Here is an 18,933-nt window from a genome sequence, read left to right as displayed (position 1 = left end):
AGATACCCCACCAGGGCTCAATGAGAATCTCAACATTAAATGTGCATTAAAATGGTACAAATAAAAAGTTACAGCACGCCCCCTAGTGGCAGGATGTTAGCAGATAAAACCTTTTGTTTTATAGCAGTGTCTCTCATTAGTCCAAATACTACTGCATTGGCGTAGTATATCTACCAATCATAGTGAAGTATTTTTTACACCAGTTAGACTATTTAAAGCTCGCACAGTATTGCAAATGCATTACATTTTGCTCTGATGAAGTTCGATTGTTACCAATAAAGCGAACTAAAGCGCTCAGCAAATAACAGTTCTGGCTCAGCGTCTATTCATTGGATTTCTGTTTTTGTTTTTAACAGTTCGGAAGTTTTCAGTAGTATAAGTTTATTTCTTCCTAGTCTTATTCGGTTTTGTTTTTCTTATATATATATATATATATATATATAAGTGTATATGACTCACAGAAGTGTATGTGCATCTATAAATCTGTACATGTATATATATATATATAATACTTTTTTAGCCATTACAGACCTCTACATACTTTATAATCATGGTTTAGTATTGGAATGGGCCTGTATGAAGCAGGATCTGGTGGATCTTTACCCTCTTTAGGTATTACATCTACCAGTGATTTCTTCCAGGATGTTGGTACTTCTCCTCTTCTTAAAATACTGTTAAATAAAACCTTCCAGATCTTTATCCATTTTTTTTCTCTCCCAGCTTCCAAACTTCCACAGGAATACCATCTCTTCCTGGGGGCTTTCCTGTAGACTAGTTATACATCACCATTTTTATCTCCTCTCCTCCTATCTTAACTGTTAGTAGTTGAGCCTCTTCTTAATGAAGATGAGTTTATCTCAAACACTGCCTGTATCTCTAGGGAATTTATTGAAAACTTACCTTGTTAGGTTTTATGCCAAGTGTGAAAAGCACAATTTAGCTTTTGTAACATGATTTATTCTACGTTTTTGCTCCCCCCCTCACATTATTCACTGTTAAATGTGTTGTGGTACTTTAGTCTCTTCAACTATGAGAGAGATGAGATGATGATTCATTAGTGTGATGCCATGCTTATAGTCAGGAGGCTTATGAAATGCATACCCTAACCTTTTCTCCATATCAGTGTGCAGGGCTATCCTGGCCTGTGCTGAAGCATCCGTCTGTGAGTAGCTTTTGTGCAGTTTCTTTTAACTTTAGAGTATCCACATGCAGGTATTTTTTTTTTTTTTGGTACAACGTTTTTTATTCCATTTTTTTGTTCACTTTTCTCTACTGTAATGCAACTCTCCTGCAAAAAAAAAAAAGTATGCATCTTGATCTAAAATCATTGAAGTGTGACTTGTTTGAGGATGAGTTGATGAAATGTGGAGAAAGATATGTTTAAGGTTTGTCCTATTACGTCAGTGATATGAACTTTCAGTTTGTATTCCTAATGAGTGGAGGCTACCTCATGTAGAAGATGTGACCTTGGTAAATATTAAAAATTAAGATAATTATATTTCTTTTCTGAAGAGCTGTATCCATGCACCACTGTGGCAGAACAGCATTCAGAAATATAGTCAGTAGAAGGGAGTGAGTTTCATAATAAAATGTTGTCACCAGAAAGTGTTGGAAAGCAGGATGTAGAAGTGACTAGTAGAACTGAACAGACAGAATCATTCACAAGAGAAATGTATTCCATGTAACTGAAGATGTTCATCGTGATGTTCTTCGTGTTTCACTGTTGCAGTCATGACTGTAGGGTGCTCCTGCCGGCAGGCAGCCCGAGGTCAGCCAGAATCCCAAAGTCTGGGTCCGGCGTTGGCTGTATAAGCTAGTATCCTGACGTCAGTACGCCTTGGTACATAGCCCTCAGCCGACGCCATCTTCTCCAGTCTTTCTTGCCGTGCGGTGGAAAGCAGCTCGCAAAACGTTGGTTGGCGATTTTCGAACAGCATTCTTGGTTGTTGTCGGTCCGAAGTTGTTACTTCTCTTCTCAAAGCTAAGTACCCCGTTGGGGAATCCTTTTCTTGTACCTCCGATGTCAGAAAAAGTTAATAATTGTATAGCGTGTGGGAAACAAATACCTCATAAAGATTTTCACTCTTACTGTCTACCTTGCTTAGGCCCTGACCACAACGTTTCTTGTTGTCGGTTCTGTGCCAGGTTCAACTCTCGTACTATCAAACGCAGGTACGACTGGGCTTTAAATTATTTTGGCAGACGTTTCAATTACAGAATGTCGTCGGATACTTCCGGAGTTCAAAAGAAGCGCAAAGATAAAGACAAGCCTCCGAGGTCCAAACAGGACTCGTTGCAGCTGAGCCAGCGTCCGGTTCGGCTGTCGTCAGTGAGGCGCTTTTGCAGCCCCTGTCGTCCGCCGCTTCTGAACCGATGGCCGATACGGACTCCCATGGGGAGCCATCAAGGCCCACTATTTTAACTGCTGCAGGACCTTCGGACGTCGCTCCTTCAGATGGGTCCGGAACCGCTGTGCAGGTACCGGCTTCTGAGGGGGTTTTCAGGCCTACTCACATTACTATTTCAAAGGCAAAGGCAAAGACAAAGACTCCTTCTAAGTCTAAAGTTTCAGCTCAAGCTGCTTCTGAATCCACTCCCAAGACACAAAAACAATTATTGAGGATGGCTGAAGACTTGCTTACAATGATTAGGGGTTCTCACCCCCCTCCTGAGAAAAGGCCTCGACAGGATGTTACTCTGGATTCTTCTGACCAGGCCTCTGTCTCTTCTGTTTCTTCCTCTGATCAGGACTATTCCTTCCCCCCTTATGAGGATTTGGATGCTGAGGATTCTTTGCCCTCGGCCTCTCCGCCTGAGGATTTTTCTTTTGGGGAAACCTTGCATGAGATGAGGGAACATTTTCATTGGGAAGGACAGGAATATTCTGCTTCCAAAAAGAGGCTTAGAGAATTTCTTCTTCTTCCTCAGCATAGGCCTTTAGCTATCCCTCCTGTTTTGGACATTGTGGATGATGCTTTTTCTGAGGCTAATTTGAATCCTGATTCCATTCCTCCTGCTCCTTCTAAGCCTGATAGATTTTATAGGGTTCCTGACTCTCATTTATTTCTATTTAAAAATCCTTCTGCAGACCCTGAAACTATTTCTCAGGGTTCTAAGGCTGCTAAGGTTGCTACTTCTAAAAATCCTATTCCCTCTGAGAAGGATTCTCGTGCTTTAGACAGGTGGGGCAAAAAGGTATATACTTCTGCTACCCTTTCTGTAAGGGCATTAAATTGCCAGTTTCATATGTTTAAATACCAGCAATTTCTTTTGTCTGTTTTAAAGCAAAAGCTTGCTTCCGTACCTGCTTGTGCAGAGGATAAGGAACTTCAGGATGTTTTGCATGCTACTGAACAGGTTAACAAGCATAGTTTACATTGTGGTTTTGATGCCTTGGATGCTTCCTGCAGGGCTGCTGCCTCTGGTACTGTGATTAGGAGACATTCCTGGCTTCGTGAACAAAGTTTGCCTGAACAGGTTAAGGCTAAGTTATTAGATGCCCCTGTTCAACATAATGTTCTTTTTGGTTCTAAGGCTGAGGAAGTTATTAAAAAGATGGAAGAAAAGGCAAAGTCCATGCAGACTGTAAAAGATTTCTTGCAGGTTCAGCCTCCTAGATTTTCCAGGAATTGGTCCACTAAAAATTGGTCCTTTCCCACGTCTGACAGGCCTCAAAGGGGAAGATATAGACGCTCCAGAGGCCGTGGTCAAGGCCAGACCTCGTACAGATCTAGGCAATGGACTGCTTCTTCACCTAGAAGGGGAGAAGACAGATCCCAGTCTCAAAGAAAACAAACTCAATGACTCTCTCGGTTGGGCTTCAGGATCTCTTTACCTGGACACCCCTCTCTGAGGAAAACTGTCTCTTTTTTACAGGAATTGGACTCATATTACCCAGGACAAATGGGTATTGGATGTGATTTTAAAAGGTTACAAGTTCCACTTTCACACTTTGCCAAGGACTCACGGTTGGCCAGATCTGCCAAAACTTCAATGGTCAGAGGCCTTAACTCAAGTGGATGCTCTTCTGGCCATGAGAGCCATAGAGCCTGTTCCACTCTTGGAAATGGGAAAAGGATTTTATTCAAGGCTGTTTCTGGTTCCCAGAAAACAAAACTCTTGGAGACCTATTCTGGACCTTTCTGTGTTAAACACCTGGAAATTCCAAAGTTCAAGATGCTCACTCTGCAACAGTTACTTCCAATGCTCTCTCAGGACGCCTGGATGGTGACATTGGACTTAAAGGAAGCCTATTTGCATATCCCTATCAGACAAGAACGCAGGAAATTCCTCAGGTTCAAGGCAGGTTCGAGGCACTTTCAATTCTCTGTTCTGCCCTTTGGTTTATCTGCTGCACCCAGAGTCTTCACCAAGTGCCTGGCACCAGTAGTGGCTTACTGCAGACTTCAGGGGATTCAGATTTACCCCTATTTGGACGACTGCCTTATTCAGGCAGACAGCAAAGATCTTCTGCTTCAACACCTAGACTTCGTTCAATGTCTTCTCCTCTTACTGGGATTCTCAGTGAACATAAAAAAGTCACATTTGATCCCTTCTCAACAAATGGTAATTTTGGGAGCCCTCTTAAACTCAACCTTACAAAGGGCCTACCTCACTCCAGAAAAACATACTCAGCTGGCTTCTACTTTCAACACCTTGGCAACTCTATCTCAGCTCACTGCAAGGAAATTCCTGCAGGCTCTGGGCTACATGGCTTCCTGCATTCTGTTGATTCCAAACGCAAGACTTCACATGAGAAAGCTTCAATGGTATCTGAAAAGTGTATGGTCACAGCATTATCACGATCTGGATATTCTGATTCCTCTGATCCCCTGCCTCCAGAAGGAGTTCCTCTGGTGGTCCAGGGCATGCATTTTAAACGAAGGAAAACCTTTTCGTCTCCCTCAACCTACTCAAATCCTAACCACGGACGCCTCGGATTATGCTTGGGGAGCACATTTTCTAGACAATTGCCAGCAAGGAACCTGGACAAAGGACCATCTTCACTGGCATATCAATCTGAAGGAGATGTTGGCAGTTCAAAATGCCCTTTTGGCCTTCAAGCACCTTTTACAACCAGGGCCTCTGCTAATTCGCACAGACAACACCACGGTCATGTGGTACATCAACAAGCAGGGGGGATCTCATTCTTACCCCCTTTGCAGACTGGCTATGAGTTTATGGGACACAGCTCTAAATTTGAATCTGCATCTCCAGGCTCAATTCATTCCAGGAAAACAAAATCTTTTAGCAGACAGCCTGAGCAGAAACATTTCAGATCCTCACGAATGGATGCTAGACACCAACTTGTTCAAAAGGATTACTGCAGTTTGGGGATGTCCCCAGATAGATCTGTTCGCATCCCATCTCAATCATCAGCTGCCTCGCTTTTGCACCAGGTCCTTCCACAAAACAGCATGGAGAGTGGATGCCCTGTCTTTCAGTTGGAGAAGTCTGTCTGCATATGCCTTCCCTCCTCTTCCTCTACTGCCTCTGGTACTACTGAAGATAAAGCAGGACAAGCCCAAGTTCCTCATCTTGATTGCTCCAAATTGGCCTCGACAGTTTTGGTATCCGACTCTAAAGCTCCTGTTCTCGGGGCCTCCTTGGATTCTTCCACTGAACCCTTCGCTTCTGTCCCAGCATCAGGGTCAGTTACTACATTCCAACCTCAAGACCCTTTGCTTGGCAGCTTGGCTCTTCAAAGGAATTTGATTGCCTCTAGTCTTCCCAAACAAGTTTTGGATGTTCTTTTGGAAGCTAGACGGCCTAGCACTAGGAAATCTTATGCCTCTAAATGGAAGAGGTTTTCTATTTGGATGCAGGACCGAGGTTCTGATCCTCAGGTTCCTGATCTCTCCTCTTTTGCTTTACCTTTCGGAGCTCTTATCTAAGGGACTTTCATTTTCTTCCATTAAGATTCATGCTTCTGCTATCTCTTCGCATTTCAGTTCTGATCCTCCTGTTTTTTCACATCCTTTGGTGAAGCAGTTTTTGAGGGGGGCTAAGAATTTGCGGCCTCCAAGGACCCCTCCGGTCCCTGCCTGGGATCTTAATTATGTTTTAGAAAAACTTACTTTGCCTCCTTTTGAGCCTGCTGCATCTTCAGATATTAAGTTTCTATCTTGGAAGACTGTTCTTTTGTTAGCTTTGACCTCTGCCAGAAGGGTCTCAGAGTTGCAAGCTCTTATGGCTGTGGAACCTTACCTTATTTTCCATCAGGACAGAGTATCCTTGAGGACCAATCCTACTTTCATGCTTAAGGTGATTTCGAAAGTGGCCTTGAATCAGACAATTCACCTTCCTACTTTCTTTCCAAATCCTCAAAATAAAGGGGAAAGGATTTTGCATTCATTGGATGTGCACAGGCAGTTAAGATTTTACGTGGACAAGACTAAAGATTTCAGAAAGTCTAACCAACTGTTTGTTTCCTTTGCCTCCAGTTCACTTGGAAAACCTATTTCTAAACAAACCATTTCCAAATGGATTGCTTATGGGATCAGATTTTGTTACACTCATCATGGTAAACAGTTTCCTGGAACCATTAGAAGTCATTCTACTAGAGCAGCTGCTACTTCTACAGCTTTTCTCAGAGGAGTACCTACCAAGGATATCTTGGAAGCTGCCACTTGGAGTTCAGTGCATACTTTTTCCAAGCACTACAATCTCCCTTTGTTTTCTAAGTCTAGGGCAGGCTTTGCCTCTGCTGTCTTGCAGGGTATTCTTGCCTCCCCTTCTTCTATCTAAAGCCTCCTCCCTCTCTACACTGCTTTGGGATTCCACCCTACAGTCATGACTGCAACAGTGAAACACGAAGAACATAGTACAGTTGTGTACACCTACCATAAATGTAGATGTTCGAGTGTCTTCACTGTTGCAGTCGGGGTTTCCCTCCCTCCTATCCCCTCTGTTCCTTTTTTGTGGTGTATTTGTGTTTCCTTGTTGGATTCATTTTTGATTTATTGGGGTATTCTGACATCTAGGGCAAGAAAGGCTGGAGAAGATGGCGTCGGCTGAGGGCTATGTACCAAGGCGTACTGACGTCAGGATACTAGCTTATACAGCCGACGCCGGACCCAGACTTTGGGATTCTGGCCGACCTTGGGCTGCCTGCCGGCAGGAGCACCCTACAGTCATGACTGCAACAGTGAAGACACTCGAACATCTACATTTATGGTAGGTATACACAACTGTACTTTTCACTGTTGCAGTCATTACACTTGGGTTATCCTGCTGGCAGGCTACCCGTAGTCGGCCTGAATTCCAAAGTCCTGATCCGGCGTCTGTTTCTGTCTCCTCTTCCCTGACGTCAGTGCACCAGGGGTATAAAAGATGCAGCCAACGCCATTTTCTTCAGTCGTTCTTGCCGCGTGGTGCCCGAAGCAAAAGCAGTTCGCAAGTGCCGGTCGGCCGACTCCTGAGATTTTCGTAATTGAATTTCATATCCGAAGTCTTGAATAAAGCTAAGTACCCCGTTGGGGAAACTTTTTTTCTTGCTGCAGACCGATGTCAGAAAAAGTTAACAATTGTATTTCTTGTGGGAAGCAAATACCTCATAAGGATTTTCATTCTTACTGTATTCCTTACCTAGGCCCTGATCACGACGTTGCTAGTTGTCGGTTTTGTGCTAGATTTAACCAACGCACTGTAAAACGTCGGTGCGATTTTACTTTTCATTACTTTGGCTGAAGGTTTAACTATATAATGCCGTTGGAACAACTGACCGGAATTCATAAAAAGCGCAAGGATAAAGAAAAGGACAAGCATCAGAGGTCCAAAACAGACGACGAAGCCTCTTCTAGGCCAGTTGCCGGTTCACCGGTCAACAGTGAGGTGCTTTTGCAGCCCCTGACTGCCACTACCTCAGAGCCACAGGCCGCCTCCGACTCCCACGTGGAGACAACTAGGCCTCTGGATACTCAAGGTATTGGCCCTTCGGAAATCAATCCCTCAGATGGGTCCGGAGCCACTGAGCAGGCATCGGCTTCTGAGGGGTGTTTTCAGACCCACACAACTTTATATAAAGCCTACTTCAGCATCCAAGACAAAGTCTAAAGCAGTTTTAAAGACAAGGAAACAAGTACAACATTCTCCAGGACAGACTTCTATGCCTAAGAGACAGATGCTTAAAATGGCCGAAGACCTAATTACTTTGATCAGGGGTTCCCATCCCCCTCCTGAAAAGAGGCCTAGGCAAGATACTGAATATGATTCCTCTGATAAGGTTTCCATTTCCTCTGATTCCTCTTCAGAATAGGGATATTTTCTTCCTCCCTATGAGGACTCTGATGCTGAAGATTCTATTCCTTCAGCTTCTCCTCCTGAGGATTACTGATTTGGGGAAACTCTTCATACCATGAGGGAGCATTTCCACTGGGAGAGCCAGGAATATTCAGATTCTAAGAAAAGGCTTAGAGACTATGCTACTGCCTCAGCACAGACATCTTGCAATTCCTCCTGTTCTAGACATAGTAGATGATGTATTTTCAGAGTCAGGCCTGTCTCCAGACTCTCTACCTCCTGCACCTGTTAAGCTGGACAGATACTACAGGGTTCCAGATTCCCATAAATTTCTATATAAAAACCCTGCTGCTGACCCAGAAATTATCTCACAGGGTCCCAAAGGGGTCAAGGCTGCTTCTGCTAAAAACCCTGTCCCCTCAGATAGAGATTCTAGGGCTCTGGACAGATGGGGGAGAAAATCTGCACTTCTGCTACCTTGGCTGTAAGGGCTTTAAATTGTCAGTTTCATATGCTCAAATATCAGCAATAATTAATGTCTTTGTTAAAACAAAAAATGTTGACAAATTCTGAATGTTCTGAGAACAAAGAATTGCAGGATTTATTGCATGCAGTTGAACAAGTGGGAAAACATACTTTGCAATGTGGTTATGATTCACTGGAGGCCTCGTGCAGGGCAGCAGTTACAGGTTCTGTTATTAGAAGGCATGCTTGGTTAAAGGAACAGAATCTGCCTGATCATGTTAAAGCAAAATTATTGGATGCTCCATTACAAAATGATACTTTGTTTGGTGTTAAGGCAGAAGAGGTGTTGAAGAAAATGGAGGACAACGCTAAATCTATGCAGACAGTAAAGGATTTCTTAACAGGTACAGCCACCCATATTTAGCAGGAACTGGCCTTCTAAGAATTGGTCCTTCCCAGTGTCAGATAGACCACAAAGAGGCAGATTCAGACGCCCTAGAGGCAGGCAACAGCCCCAGGCCTCATACAGGCCCAGACAATGGGGTGCTTCTACCTCCAAAAGCAGAGAAGACAAGTCACAGCCTTATAGGAAACAGTCCCAATGACTTCCCTCTGCCACTGCCAAGCACTTATCTTTTGGCAGCTCTCTTAGGGGGAAAGCTAGCACTTTTTCACAAAATTGGCACAGGATCACCCAGGACAAATGGGTCTTAAATATAGTCTCTCAGGGCTACAGGTTCCACTTTCACACCTTTCCAAAGGCAAAAGGTATGCCAGACCTGCCACACAATCAATGGGCAGAGGCACAAAAACAAGTTTCATCTCTCATGGACATGAGGGCTATTCAGCCAGTGCCACAACAAGAGCAGGGACAAGGATTTTACTTGAGACTTTTCTTAGTAGCAAGAAAGGACAAAGCCTGGAGACCCGTTCTGGACCTATCTATTCTAAAGACTTTTCTGGACCTATCTATTCTAAAGACTTTTCTGGACGTTCCAAAATTCAAAATGTTGACTCTGCAGCAGCTTCTGCCCTTGCTGGGCAAGAAGGCATGGCTTGTAACTTTGGATCTCAGAGGCATACCTGCATGTCCCAATCAGACAGTCTTGCAGAAGATACCTCAGATTCATAGCTGGCTCAATGCACTACCAATCCTCTGCACTGCCCTTTGGCATATCTACTGCGCCCAGGGTCTTCACAAAATGCCTGGCACCAGTAATTGCATTTTGCAGACAAAGAGGAATTCAAATATTTTCCTACTTGGACGACTGCCTTATTCAAGCAGAGACCAAAGACATTCTACTAAAGCATCTGGTGTTTGTAAAAAGATTGCTAATTTGCCTAGGGTACACAGTAAACGAATAGAAATCAAAACTAGTGCCCTCTCAAGAGATAATATTCCTGGGTGCAAGCTTAAATACAACTGCCCAGATGGCTTATCTCACGCCAGACAAAGACAATTGACTTCTTACTTCGAAAACATGGCAACAAAGACCCAGTTATCTGCAAGAATAATTCTGCAGGCTCTGGGGTACAGGACATCGTGCATTCTACTAATTCCATATGCAAGACTGCATATGAGGAAACTACAATGGTATCTAAAAAGTGTTTGGTCTCAACATTGCCACAGCCTGGAAACATTAATTACTCTAATTCCCTGCCTGCAACAGGAGTTTTGATGGTGGGCACAGGCCTGTCACCACAACAAGGGACAGCCATTCGCTTTACCCACAGCCAGGCAGACATTAACAACAGATGCATCAGATTATGCCTGGGGGGCACACATGGCAGGAAAATGTATTCAGGGCACATGGCCCACAAGCCAAATGCATCTTCATATCAATCAAAAAGAGATGCTAGCTGTACAGAATGCACTGACAGCCTTCAAGGACCTACTTTATCCAGGACAACTGCTGATAAAGACGGAAAGTACTACAGTCATGTGGTACATAAACAAGCAAGGAGGCACACATTCCTACCCCTTCTACAGACGAGCCATGACTTTGTGGAACACAGCATTGACTTATCAAGTACACCTGCAAGCATAATTCCTGCCAGGAAGGACAAGTACCTTGGCAGACGAACTAAGCAGAAACCTCATGGATCCTCACGAGTGGAAACTAGATCCACAAATCTTCAGAATGATAGCAGGAAAATGGGGATGCCCAGACATAGATCTATTTGCCTCCCCTCACAACTGCCAGCTACAAAGATTCTGCACTTGGACTTAATTACGAACAAGCATGGAAAGTGGATGCCCTTTCATTCAGCTGGAAAGCCCCCTCAGTATATGCCTTCCCTCCTCTGCCTTTCCTCCCCAAGGTACTCCTAAAGGTCAGACAAGAAAAGCCAAAAATGATCCTGATTGCCCAGACTGGCCACGCCAGCACTGGTACCCAATCTGAAAGAGCTTGTCTTAAGGCCCAACCTGGACATTACCTCAAATTCCTTATTTGCTGACCCAACAAAACAATCAGATCCTGCACAGCCAACTCAGAACCCTAAGTCTGGTTGCATGGTGGATAATTTAACTATTCAGAACACACCTCTTTCTAAAACAGTTATGGATGTTATTTTGGAGGCCAGGAGGCCCAGCACCAGAAAATCTTATGCAGAAAAATGGAAGAAATTCTGTGCTTGGAATCTGGCACAAGGAATTGACATGCCTGCTCCAAATATTCCTCAGATTTTACAATACCTAACTGAGATGCTGGACCAAAGGTCTATCCTTCTCATCAATTAAGATCCATGCCTCTGCCATTTCAGCTCATTACAATACGTACCCACCTATTTTCTCTCATCCACTACTAAGGCAGTATCTCCGAGGGGCCAAAAACATAAGACCTCCAAGGAGAGTTCCAATACCTGCATGGGACCTCAATTGTGTCTTGGAAAAACTCACATTGCCTCCTTTTGAGCCAGCCAATACAGCTGAGATAAAATACCTATCATGGAAAACAGCTCTTCTCCTAGCAATAACTTCAGCAAGAAGAGTCTCAGAATTACAGGCACTAATGGCTGTGGAACCTTTTAGTATTTTCCATCCAGACAGGGTTTCTCTAAGGACAAACCTAACATTTATGCCTAAGGTAGTGTCCAGTGTGGCCCTTAACCAAACCATACATTTGCCTACCTTTTATCCAAATCCGCAGAGTAAGGGGGGAAAGACTTCTGCATTCTTTGGACATACACAGACCGCTATGCTTTTACTTGGACAAGACTAAAGGTTTCAGAAAGACTGAGCAACTCTTAGTGGCATGTGCTGCAGGATTGCAAGGGAAAGCTATTTCAAAATGGATAGGCCACTGCATTCGTTTCTGCTATTCACAACATGGCAAAACGGGGCCTAAGGGCATTAGGCCACATTCTACCAGAGCAGCAGCCTTCCTCAGAGGAGTACCAACCAAGGACATTTTGGAGGCTGCGACCTGGAATTCAGTGCACACTTTCACAAAGCACTACCACTTACCTCTTTACTCTGAATCCAGAGCAGGCTTTGCCATTGCAGTTCTGCAGGGCCTCATAGCCACTCTAATTCTGTTTAGGACCAGCCACCCAACCTCATCTTTGGGATTCAACCCAAGTGTAACGACTGCAACTGTGAAACACGATGAACATAGTACAGTTGTGTACCTACCATAAATTGTAGATGTTCAAGTGTATTCACTGCTGCAGTCCAGGTTACCCTCCCGCCATCCCCCTTTCATTGCTAGGACTTATCTGTACTTCTCTATTCTATACAACCTATGTGGTGTATTTGCTTGTAGATGAAGTTTATGTGCATGTTTTTTTATGATCAGAATTTTTTAGCCTACCCTTTTGGGGGCACCTGACATCTGGGGCAAGAAAAACTGAAGAAAATGGCGTCGGCTGCATCTTTTATACCCCTGGCGCACTGACGTCAAGGAAGAGGCGACCGCAACCAATGCCGGACCAGGACTTAATTCAGGCCGACTGCTGGTAGCCTGCCAGCAGGATAACTGAAGTGTAATGACTGCAACAGTGAATTTATGAATTGTGGAAAATGCTTAAACTGAACAGACTTCTAAACATTGTCATGCTAAAACAGAGAGCTTGCAGAAGCAGAGAATTCTAAGGAGTAGGTGAGTGCTTATGAGAAACTCATCAATAAAAAAATACTTCACTAATGTGGTAAAAGAGAAAGAAACAGTACATGGTCAGAGTTCTAAATCCATCTGTTAGTTTGAGATAGAAAATTGAAGTGTAACACTTTAGGTTACTGGTATGTGCAACTAAGAAAAAATAATGTAAATCTGGAGATAGTTTGCTGTAATTTTCTTTGCAGGTTGAGAACAACCTAGAGAAGAGTGAGTGATAGTCATGCCCACTCATATTAAGACAGAGGAAAAGAAACCAAGTACGAAAGGAAATGGAAAAGGGTAGGTTATGTTGACAGACAAAATAACATTTAACAGAGCCAGAATGATATTTCTGTTGAGCCGAAATACAGGAATCCTAAGCAGAAAGCATACAGGGTTCTTTGCACCAGGTTTGTAAAAGAAAAAAAAATGTTGCAAACATTATTTGAGTGGACTTTCTTTAGAGATAAGTTAGACACTGAAACTCCAGTACCTCTATTGGTAAGAGAGAGTGCCTTCTGCTTCATGACGGACTGAACTAGAGAAGACTTCTGAGTTGACTGACCTCCATGTAAGCCAGATAAACTTTAAAAGGTACAGTCAAAATGACACTGTGAGCAGAGCAAAGGAAAATATAACTAGAGTTGTATGAAAATGATCAGACTCTTCCCATTTTACAAATATTTTGAGTTAAAACATGATTTAATACAAGTAAGGGCAGAGCAGAAATATGTCAACTGTTAGTGCTGAAACCTTTGAGAAGTGTAGCGATGAGTGTGGTCCATAGTTGCATATTAAGAAGGCACCTAGGAGTAAGTAATGTCTTTCAGGTTTCCCGGTTAGGGGTCGCCACAGCGGAACTCCAGTCCACTAATGATTGGCAATGGATTTTTACGATGCTGAGTTGCCAGCCCGACGCCCTTTTTCAAAGAAGGCACACCCATTCACGCTTACACCTACCTGCATGTCTTTAATGTCACTCAACCTCGGGAAGGCTATGCAGACTCCACACAGAAGGTGCTACAGCTGGGAATCGAACGGGAGAACCTCTTCCTGTGAGGCGACAACGCTAACCGCTGCACCTGTGAACAAAATTAAAGCATGGATCCTGGCAAGGTTTTGCTGGCAGAAATAATGGAAGAAATAGAAAACATATCTGGTGGATGTCCAAAGATAGCTCCTTGCTTAGGTATCAAAATCCATTTATTCCAGTGTCTATCGTAGAGGTGCCTCTTGAACTTGTTGCTTTGGACATTGTTAGACCACTGGTAAACTCCAACAATAGCTTTCAGTACATATTGGTTGGTTTTGGACTATGAAACTAAATACTATTCTCCTACATAGAAGAGCTTATGTTATTTTTCAGAGTATAGATACCCAAGGAAACAATTACATATCTGACAACTTCATTCCTGTCCAGAGGAATGCACCAATTATGCCATTGTTTAAGGTCAGACAGTTAAAAACTTCAGTGTATCATCACCAGACAGATAATCAGTGCAGCAGTTCAACAGAACATTAAAATCAGTACTGCAAAAAGCTGAGGAAGATGGCAAAATTTGGGACCAGTTAATACCATACCTTCTTTTCGCCATTAGAGGAATATGACAGAGAGGATCCCAGTATGGCTTAGTTAATGAAACCAAGTGTATGATTAAATGGTATATAAAAGAGAGGGCTGTAGCCCTACCCAGCTTGCCTAAGTAAAGGAGAGATGGCTGCCTGAAACATCGGTTCTTGGACTTTTCAAAAGTAACTTGGCATCTTCCTGTGAATGAATCCAGATGAGAGAGATTCCACAGGAGAGTATCTGTAGGCTATGAACTTTGATTCCTGTCTTTTACCATAACAGAGGAAGAAATTATTGACCTGTTTTGGAAGCAACTCTTGCCCTGTTTGTTGACTTCTGGATAAAAAAAGTACTCTCTATATATTTTTCTTTTGTTCAGGAAGTTATTTTGGTGTACTTGGTTGTCCGTCTGCACCATTGCCTTTTGTTATCTTATGAAAAAAAAAACTACACATTTGATAATCCTTGGAGTTTTGGTGTGTTACTTTACCACTTTGTATAAAAATGTGTGTGTGTGTGTGTGTGTGTGTGTGTGTGTGTGTGTGTGTGTGTATATATATGTATGTATACATGTGTCTGTACCTATCTACATATTTTTATTTTTGCTTTTTGTAAGCTCACCTCTGTGTACTATGTGCTTGTGATATATGACCATTCTAGGGTCTGAATTCTTGCCTTGCTTGATCTTTCGTTTGTACAGGGTCCACTGGTTAATGTGTGGTTTCCTCTCTAGGTTAGTTCCTTTGATGTGCCTTAGCAGGTGTGGTTATGTGTGTACAGTAATGGAATTACCTCTCAGGTTTTTAAACTTAATTCCTAACTTAAGACCTCACTCAAGACTTCAACTTAAGAAACACTGCTACTCTCATACACTTTGTTCTTCCACATGTGTGCTATTTCATTGCTTCCGTCTGTTATTGTTTTTCAAACATCTTTATTAAATTTTCACATATGACAAAGGCAGTCTTACATTTGTATTTATTTTATTGATTTTACATTTGTTAACCGGGAAAGTCTGACTTGGATACAGGTCCATTTTCAGAGGAGGCCTTGGGAGAAAAGCTCCACATGTACATAGATACAGAAGACTTAAGTTGCAGTTTTTTATGCAACTACATATAGATACATGTTCCAAATTTGTTGGAATGCATACATAAAAACTGTACAATTATTAATTCTCATATTAAAACAAAAAACGTTTTAGTAGTACATAGCTGAGCAAGGTAGCATATCATTCAGTAGTACAATACATTAGAGTGAGACAGCTAATGTTTCAGACTTTTTATAAGACAGTTTCTACAAAAAACATACAAAATGATACCACTTTAGTTGGAAACAGTTTACATCACAGATGACATTGAAACAACTGTAGTTGCAAACATTGTACATCACTTGTAAACCATCCAGTCATTCAGTTAAACATTAAATAGATCATTCAAATCCTGCCTCTTAAACCTCATTCCTGCTCTGCATATATTGTTCTCATAATTACAATTTTTACTATGTAGTTTGCTCTTTCCCTTTTCTAAAGATCCCAATTCCAGTTGTTTTGTCTGTTACTATATTCACTACTTCTAGTAAAGTTGGTATAGACTTTGATTTCCATTTTCTAGTAATTGCTTTTTTGACAGCCACCATAATTAGACACAGCAAGGCTTTACTATGTCTAGGCAATTACGATTCTGTAGCATAACTAAAAAAAAAAAAAAAAAAAAAAATCTCCCCAGTCTGTCCACTCTGCTCACCCAGCATCCCCGACATAGCTTCCCGCAAGGAATCCCTAAAGTCTGCCAGCTCATTACACTCCCAAAAAATGTTCCCAACTACCTCTTTCTTGCCCGTCACACCTCCAATATATGCTGTCCACCTGAGGAAAAATTCTTTGAAGTCTACTTGTATTAAAATACCTATTAAACATTTCCAGACAAAGATCCTAAATCTTCTAGACGTTGTTGCAAGTTTGGGAGATATACATATACCCCCCCCCCCAATTGTCTGTTTTTGTGAATTGCTTATCCAGTCTCTCCTCCTAATTCTTTCTAAGCTCCTCTGATTGATTCTTATAATTATCATGCAGTATATTATATGCTTTACTAATTTTTCCTTTTTTTAACATCAGCCTCTGTTCTAGATTTAATTAAAAACTCTACCACTGCTGGACTTTCATTTAGGAGTCCCCTATTTATTTCTCTTTGCATATACTCTGATATCAATCCTTGATAGGGAAGGTAATCTCTAACCTGCAGTCAAAATAAATTCTTGACCTCTTCCCATTCTATTACATTTCCCTTTCTAGTTATTTGCTCCCATTACCTTGATTCCTTTGCCAGTTTTCTCCAGTAAATTCCAGCCCCCTCTTGACTTATCTGTATCCCTGACTGCAGTCATCCCTATCGGCAGAATCTCTTTTCTCCATTTCTTGTGCTGGTTTGGTTCTTAGAATACCCCCTCATATTTTATGAATATAATCACTCTGTGTGATTTTGGTTTTTCTCCTTAAGAGTCTGCATCCAAAAATCCCAATCTTTCCTTATTTTATGAGCTTCCACCCTGTGTCAGCATAATTCCTTTCCAGTTTGAATTTTTTTTCTGCTTGTGCTATGTATAAGAGCCTTAACTGAGTTTTTCTAAAATACCCCCTCAAATTAGGTAATCCTGGTCCACCTTGTTCTGTTGAATCATCTTATCCAAATTGATCTATGCTGTCTTACCTTCCCAGATAAAATCCTTCAGCTCTTTTTAATTGCTATGCACAACTTTTCCTCTGGTTGATAAAAGTATGCCTGACCTGTGTATAAGACTAAAGGGACTAAAACATTTTAATGGTTTGTATCTTGGTAGCCATATCCATATAACAAAACTTCCAGTTTCTCAATTTTTGTATTATCTTCTGTTTAGTCTCTTCTCACATATCCGTAGCTGCCACCACAGAGTCCTGTCTAATCCATACTCCTAAATACTTAATTTTATCATGTTCCCATAAGTATGGATATTGTTGGCCCAGTTTGTGTGTGTACATAATTTACTGCTTTTGCCTTTGTTTTAGCTTCATTAATTTTGTATCCTGAGAAGATTTAAAACTATCTTAAATGTTTCACAACACTGTATTTTTGTCTTACTTTGATCTTAAGCCATTTTGCATCCATGAAAATAGTCATAACATCAACTTAGTCATCCATATATACAAGTAATTGTATTTTATATGTTACAGTAGTAAAGTTTTGTGTGTAAGTTGTTTCATCTGAAATGGAATGCTTATTATGTTTATATAATTTAATTTCTGTATTCTGTTTTCTCCCTAAAAATGTTTCCAGGTTTACTTTGGTCTTCTTAAAGAGCCAGAGATTGAGGTACCCCTGGATGATGAAGATGATGAAGGGGAAAATGAAGAAGGAAAACCAAAGAAAAAGAAGCCTAAAAAAGATAGCTTGGGTTCAAAGAGCAAAAAACAGGACCCCAATGCTCCTCCACAAACAAGGTAAGGTAGTAAGTAATCTCTGGATATACTGTTGTTGGTCAAGTTCATGCCAAAATATAATTATGAAATGAAAGAGGGAAATTTCATAACAGTTTCCATTATTGTCATGCAGCATACTTATTTTTACTTTTTAACAGTTTTCATGTACCCCAACATTTCATAAATTGCTTAGTTCCTGCCTTCCCTTAAAACTCGCACCTTCTCCTCCTGAGCTTTACTTTGCTTGCACTGTTCCCAAAACTTCTATTCATTTCTATGAATTCTGTTGCTTTCCTTTCATAGGAGGAAACTCAATAACGGCTCAGGATTTTATTCCTCTGTACTAATTGCCCGACCACTAAAGATCCCATCTCCCATTCTTTATGTTCAAAGCTTCCCTGATTGTTTTAGATTTCATTTTCCATTTTCAATTAGTTTTTTCCGTTTTCAGGTAGTTTTTTTTACCACCAATAGCATTAAATATAATCAGTGCTACTGTGTCTTGACAGTTCAAATATAGTTGCTAAAATTTGTTCCCACCAACATTTCTATCAAAGTTTTCTGTCTAGGGAATTTTTAAAAGTCCGATAACTTGTCACATATCCAAAAAATGTTTTCCCAGTTTCTTCTCCTCCCCATCACATCTTAAGCATTTACTGTATTCCACAGGAGAGAGCCCCTGAAGTCTATTTGAGATATAAAAGTGCCTCTGCAAATACTTCCATGAAGAAAAAAAAAAAAAAAAAAAAACTAAGCCTTCTTGAGTTTTACATAAATGGGAGCCCTAGAGATTCATCTCCATTGCTCCTTTGTAGCTTGCTTTTCTGTTCTATTTTCCATTCTTTTCTAACCTCTCCTGTTTAATTCTTATTGTTAAGTAATATTTTAGGCACCGTACTAATTATCCCTTTATTAACAACTGCTTCTGTTCTAAACTCTGCTGAAAACTCTACCAAAATTGTTTTTTCACTTAATACTCACATCTCTCTCTCTCTCTCTCTCTTTTTACAAATACTATTCTATCAGTTTGTGAAGGGGGAAGGCAGACTCTAACCTACTGACCAGTATCCTGCTTAATTTCACATCATTCTTTTCTTTCC

The 18,933-nt window shown here is 41.5% G+C and overlaps 1 protein-coding gene across 1 annotated transcript in view; it reads left to right on the top strand.

The window, feature by feature from the left end:
- Positions 1-18,933, top strand: part of TAF5 (TATA-box binding protein associated factor 5) — a gene marked incomplete in the record, with an annotated part of 1,092,036 nt that overhangs the window by 292,446 nt on the left and 780,657 nt on the right. The window contains 1 exon segment of the mRNA XM_044056561.1: positions 17,691-17,854. Within this exon segment, the coding sequence (XP_043912496.1) occupies positions 17,691-17,854 (164 nt within the window).

This window comes from Protopterus annectens, chromosome 14.part0 (assembly GCF_019279795.1).
Source record: "Protopterus annectens isolate FY-2018-M chromosome 14.part0, PAN1.0, whole genome shotgun sequence".
NCBI classification, from domain to species: domain Eukaryota; kingdom Metazoa; phylum Chordata; order Ceratodontiformes; family Protopteridae; genus Protopterus; species Protopterus annectens.
Note: the sequence above shows the minus strand (reverse complement) of the source record. Positions and strands in the feature narration are given on the sequence as shown.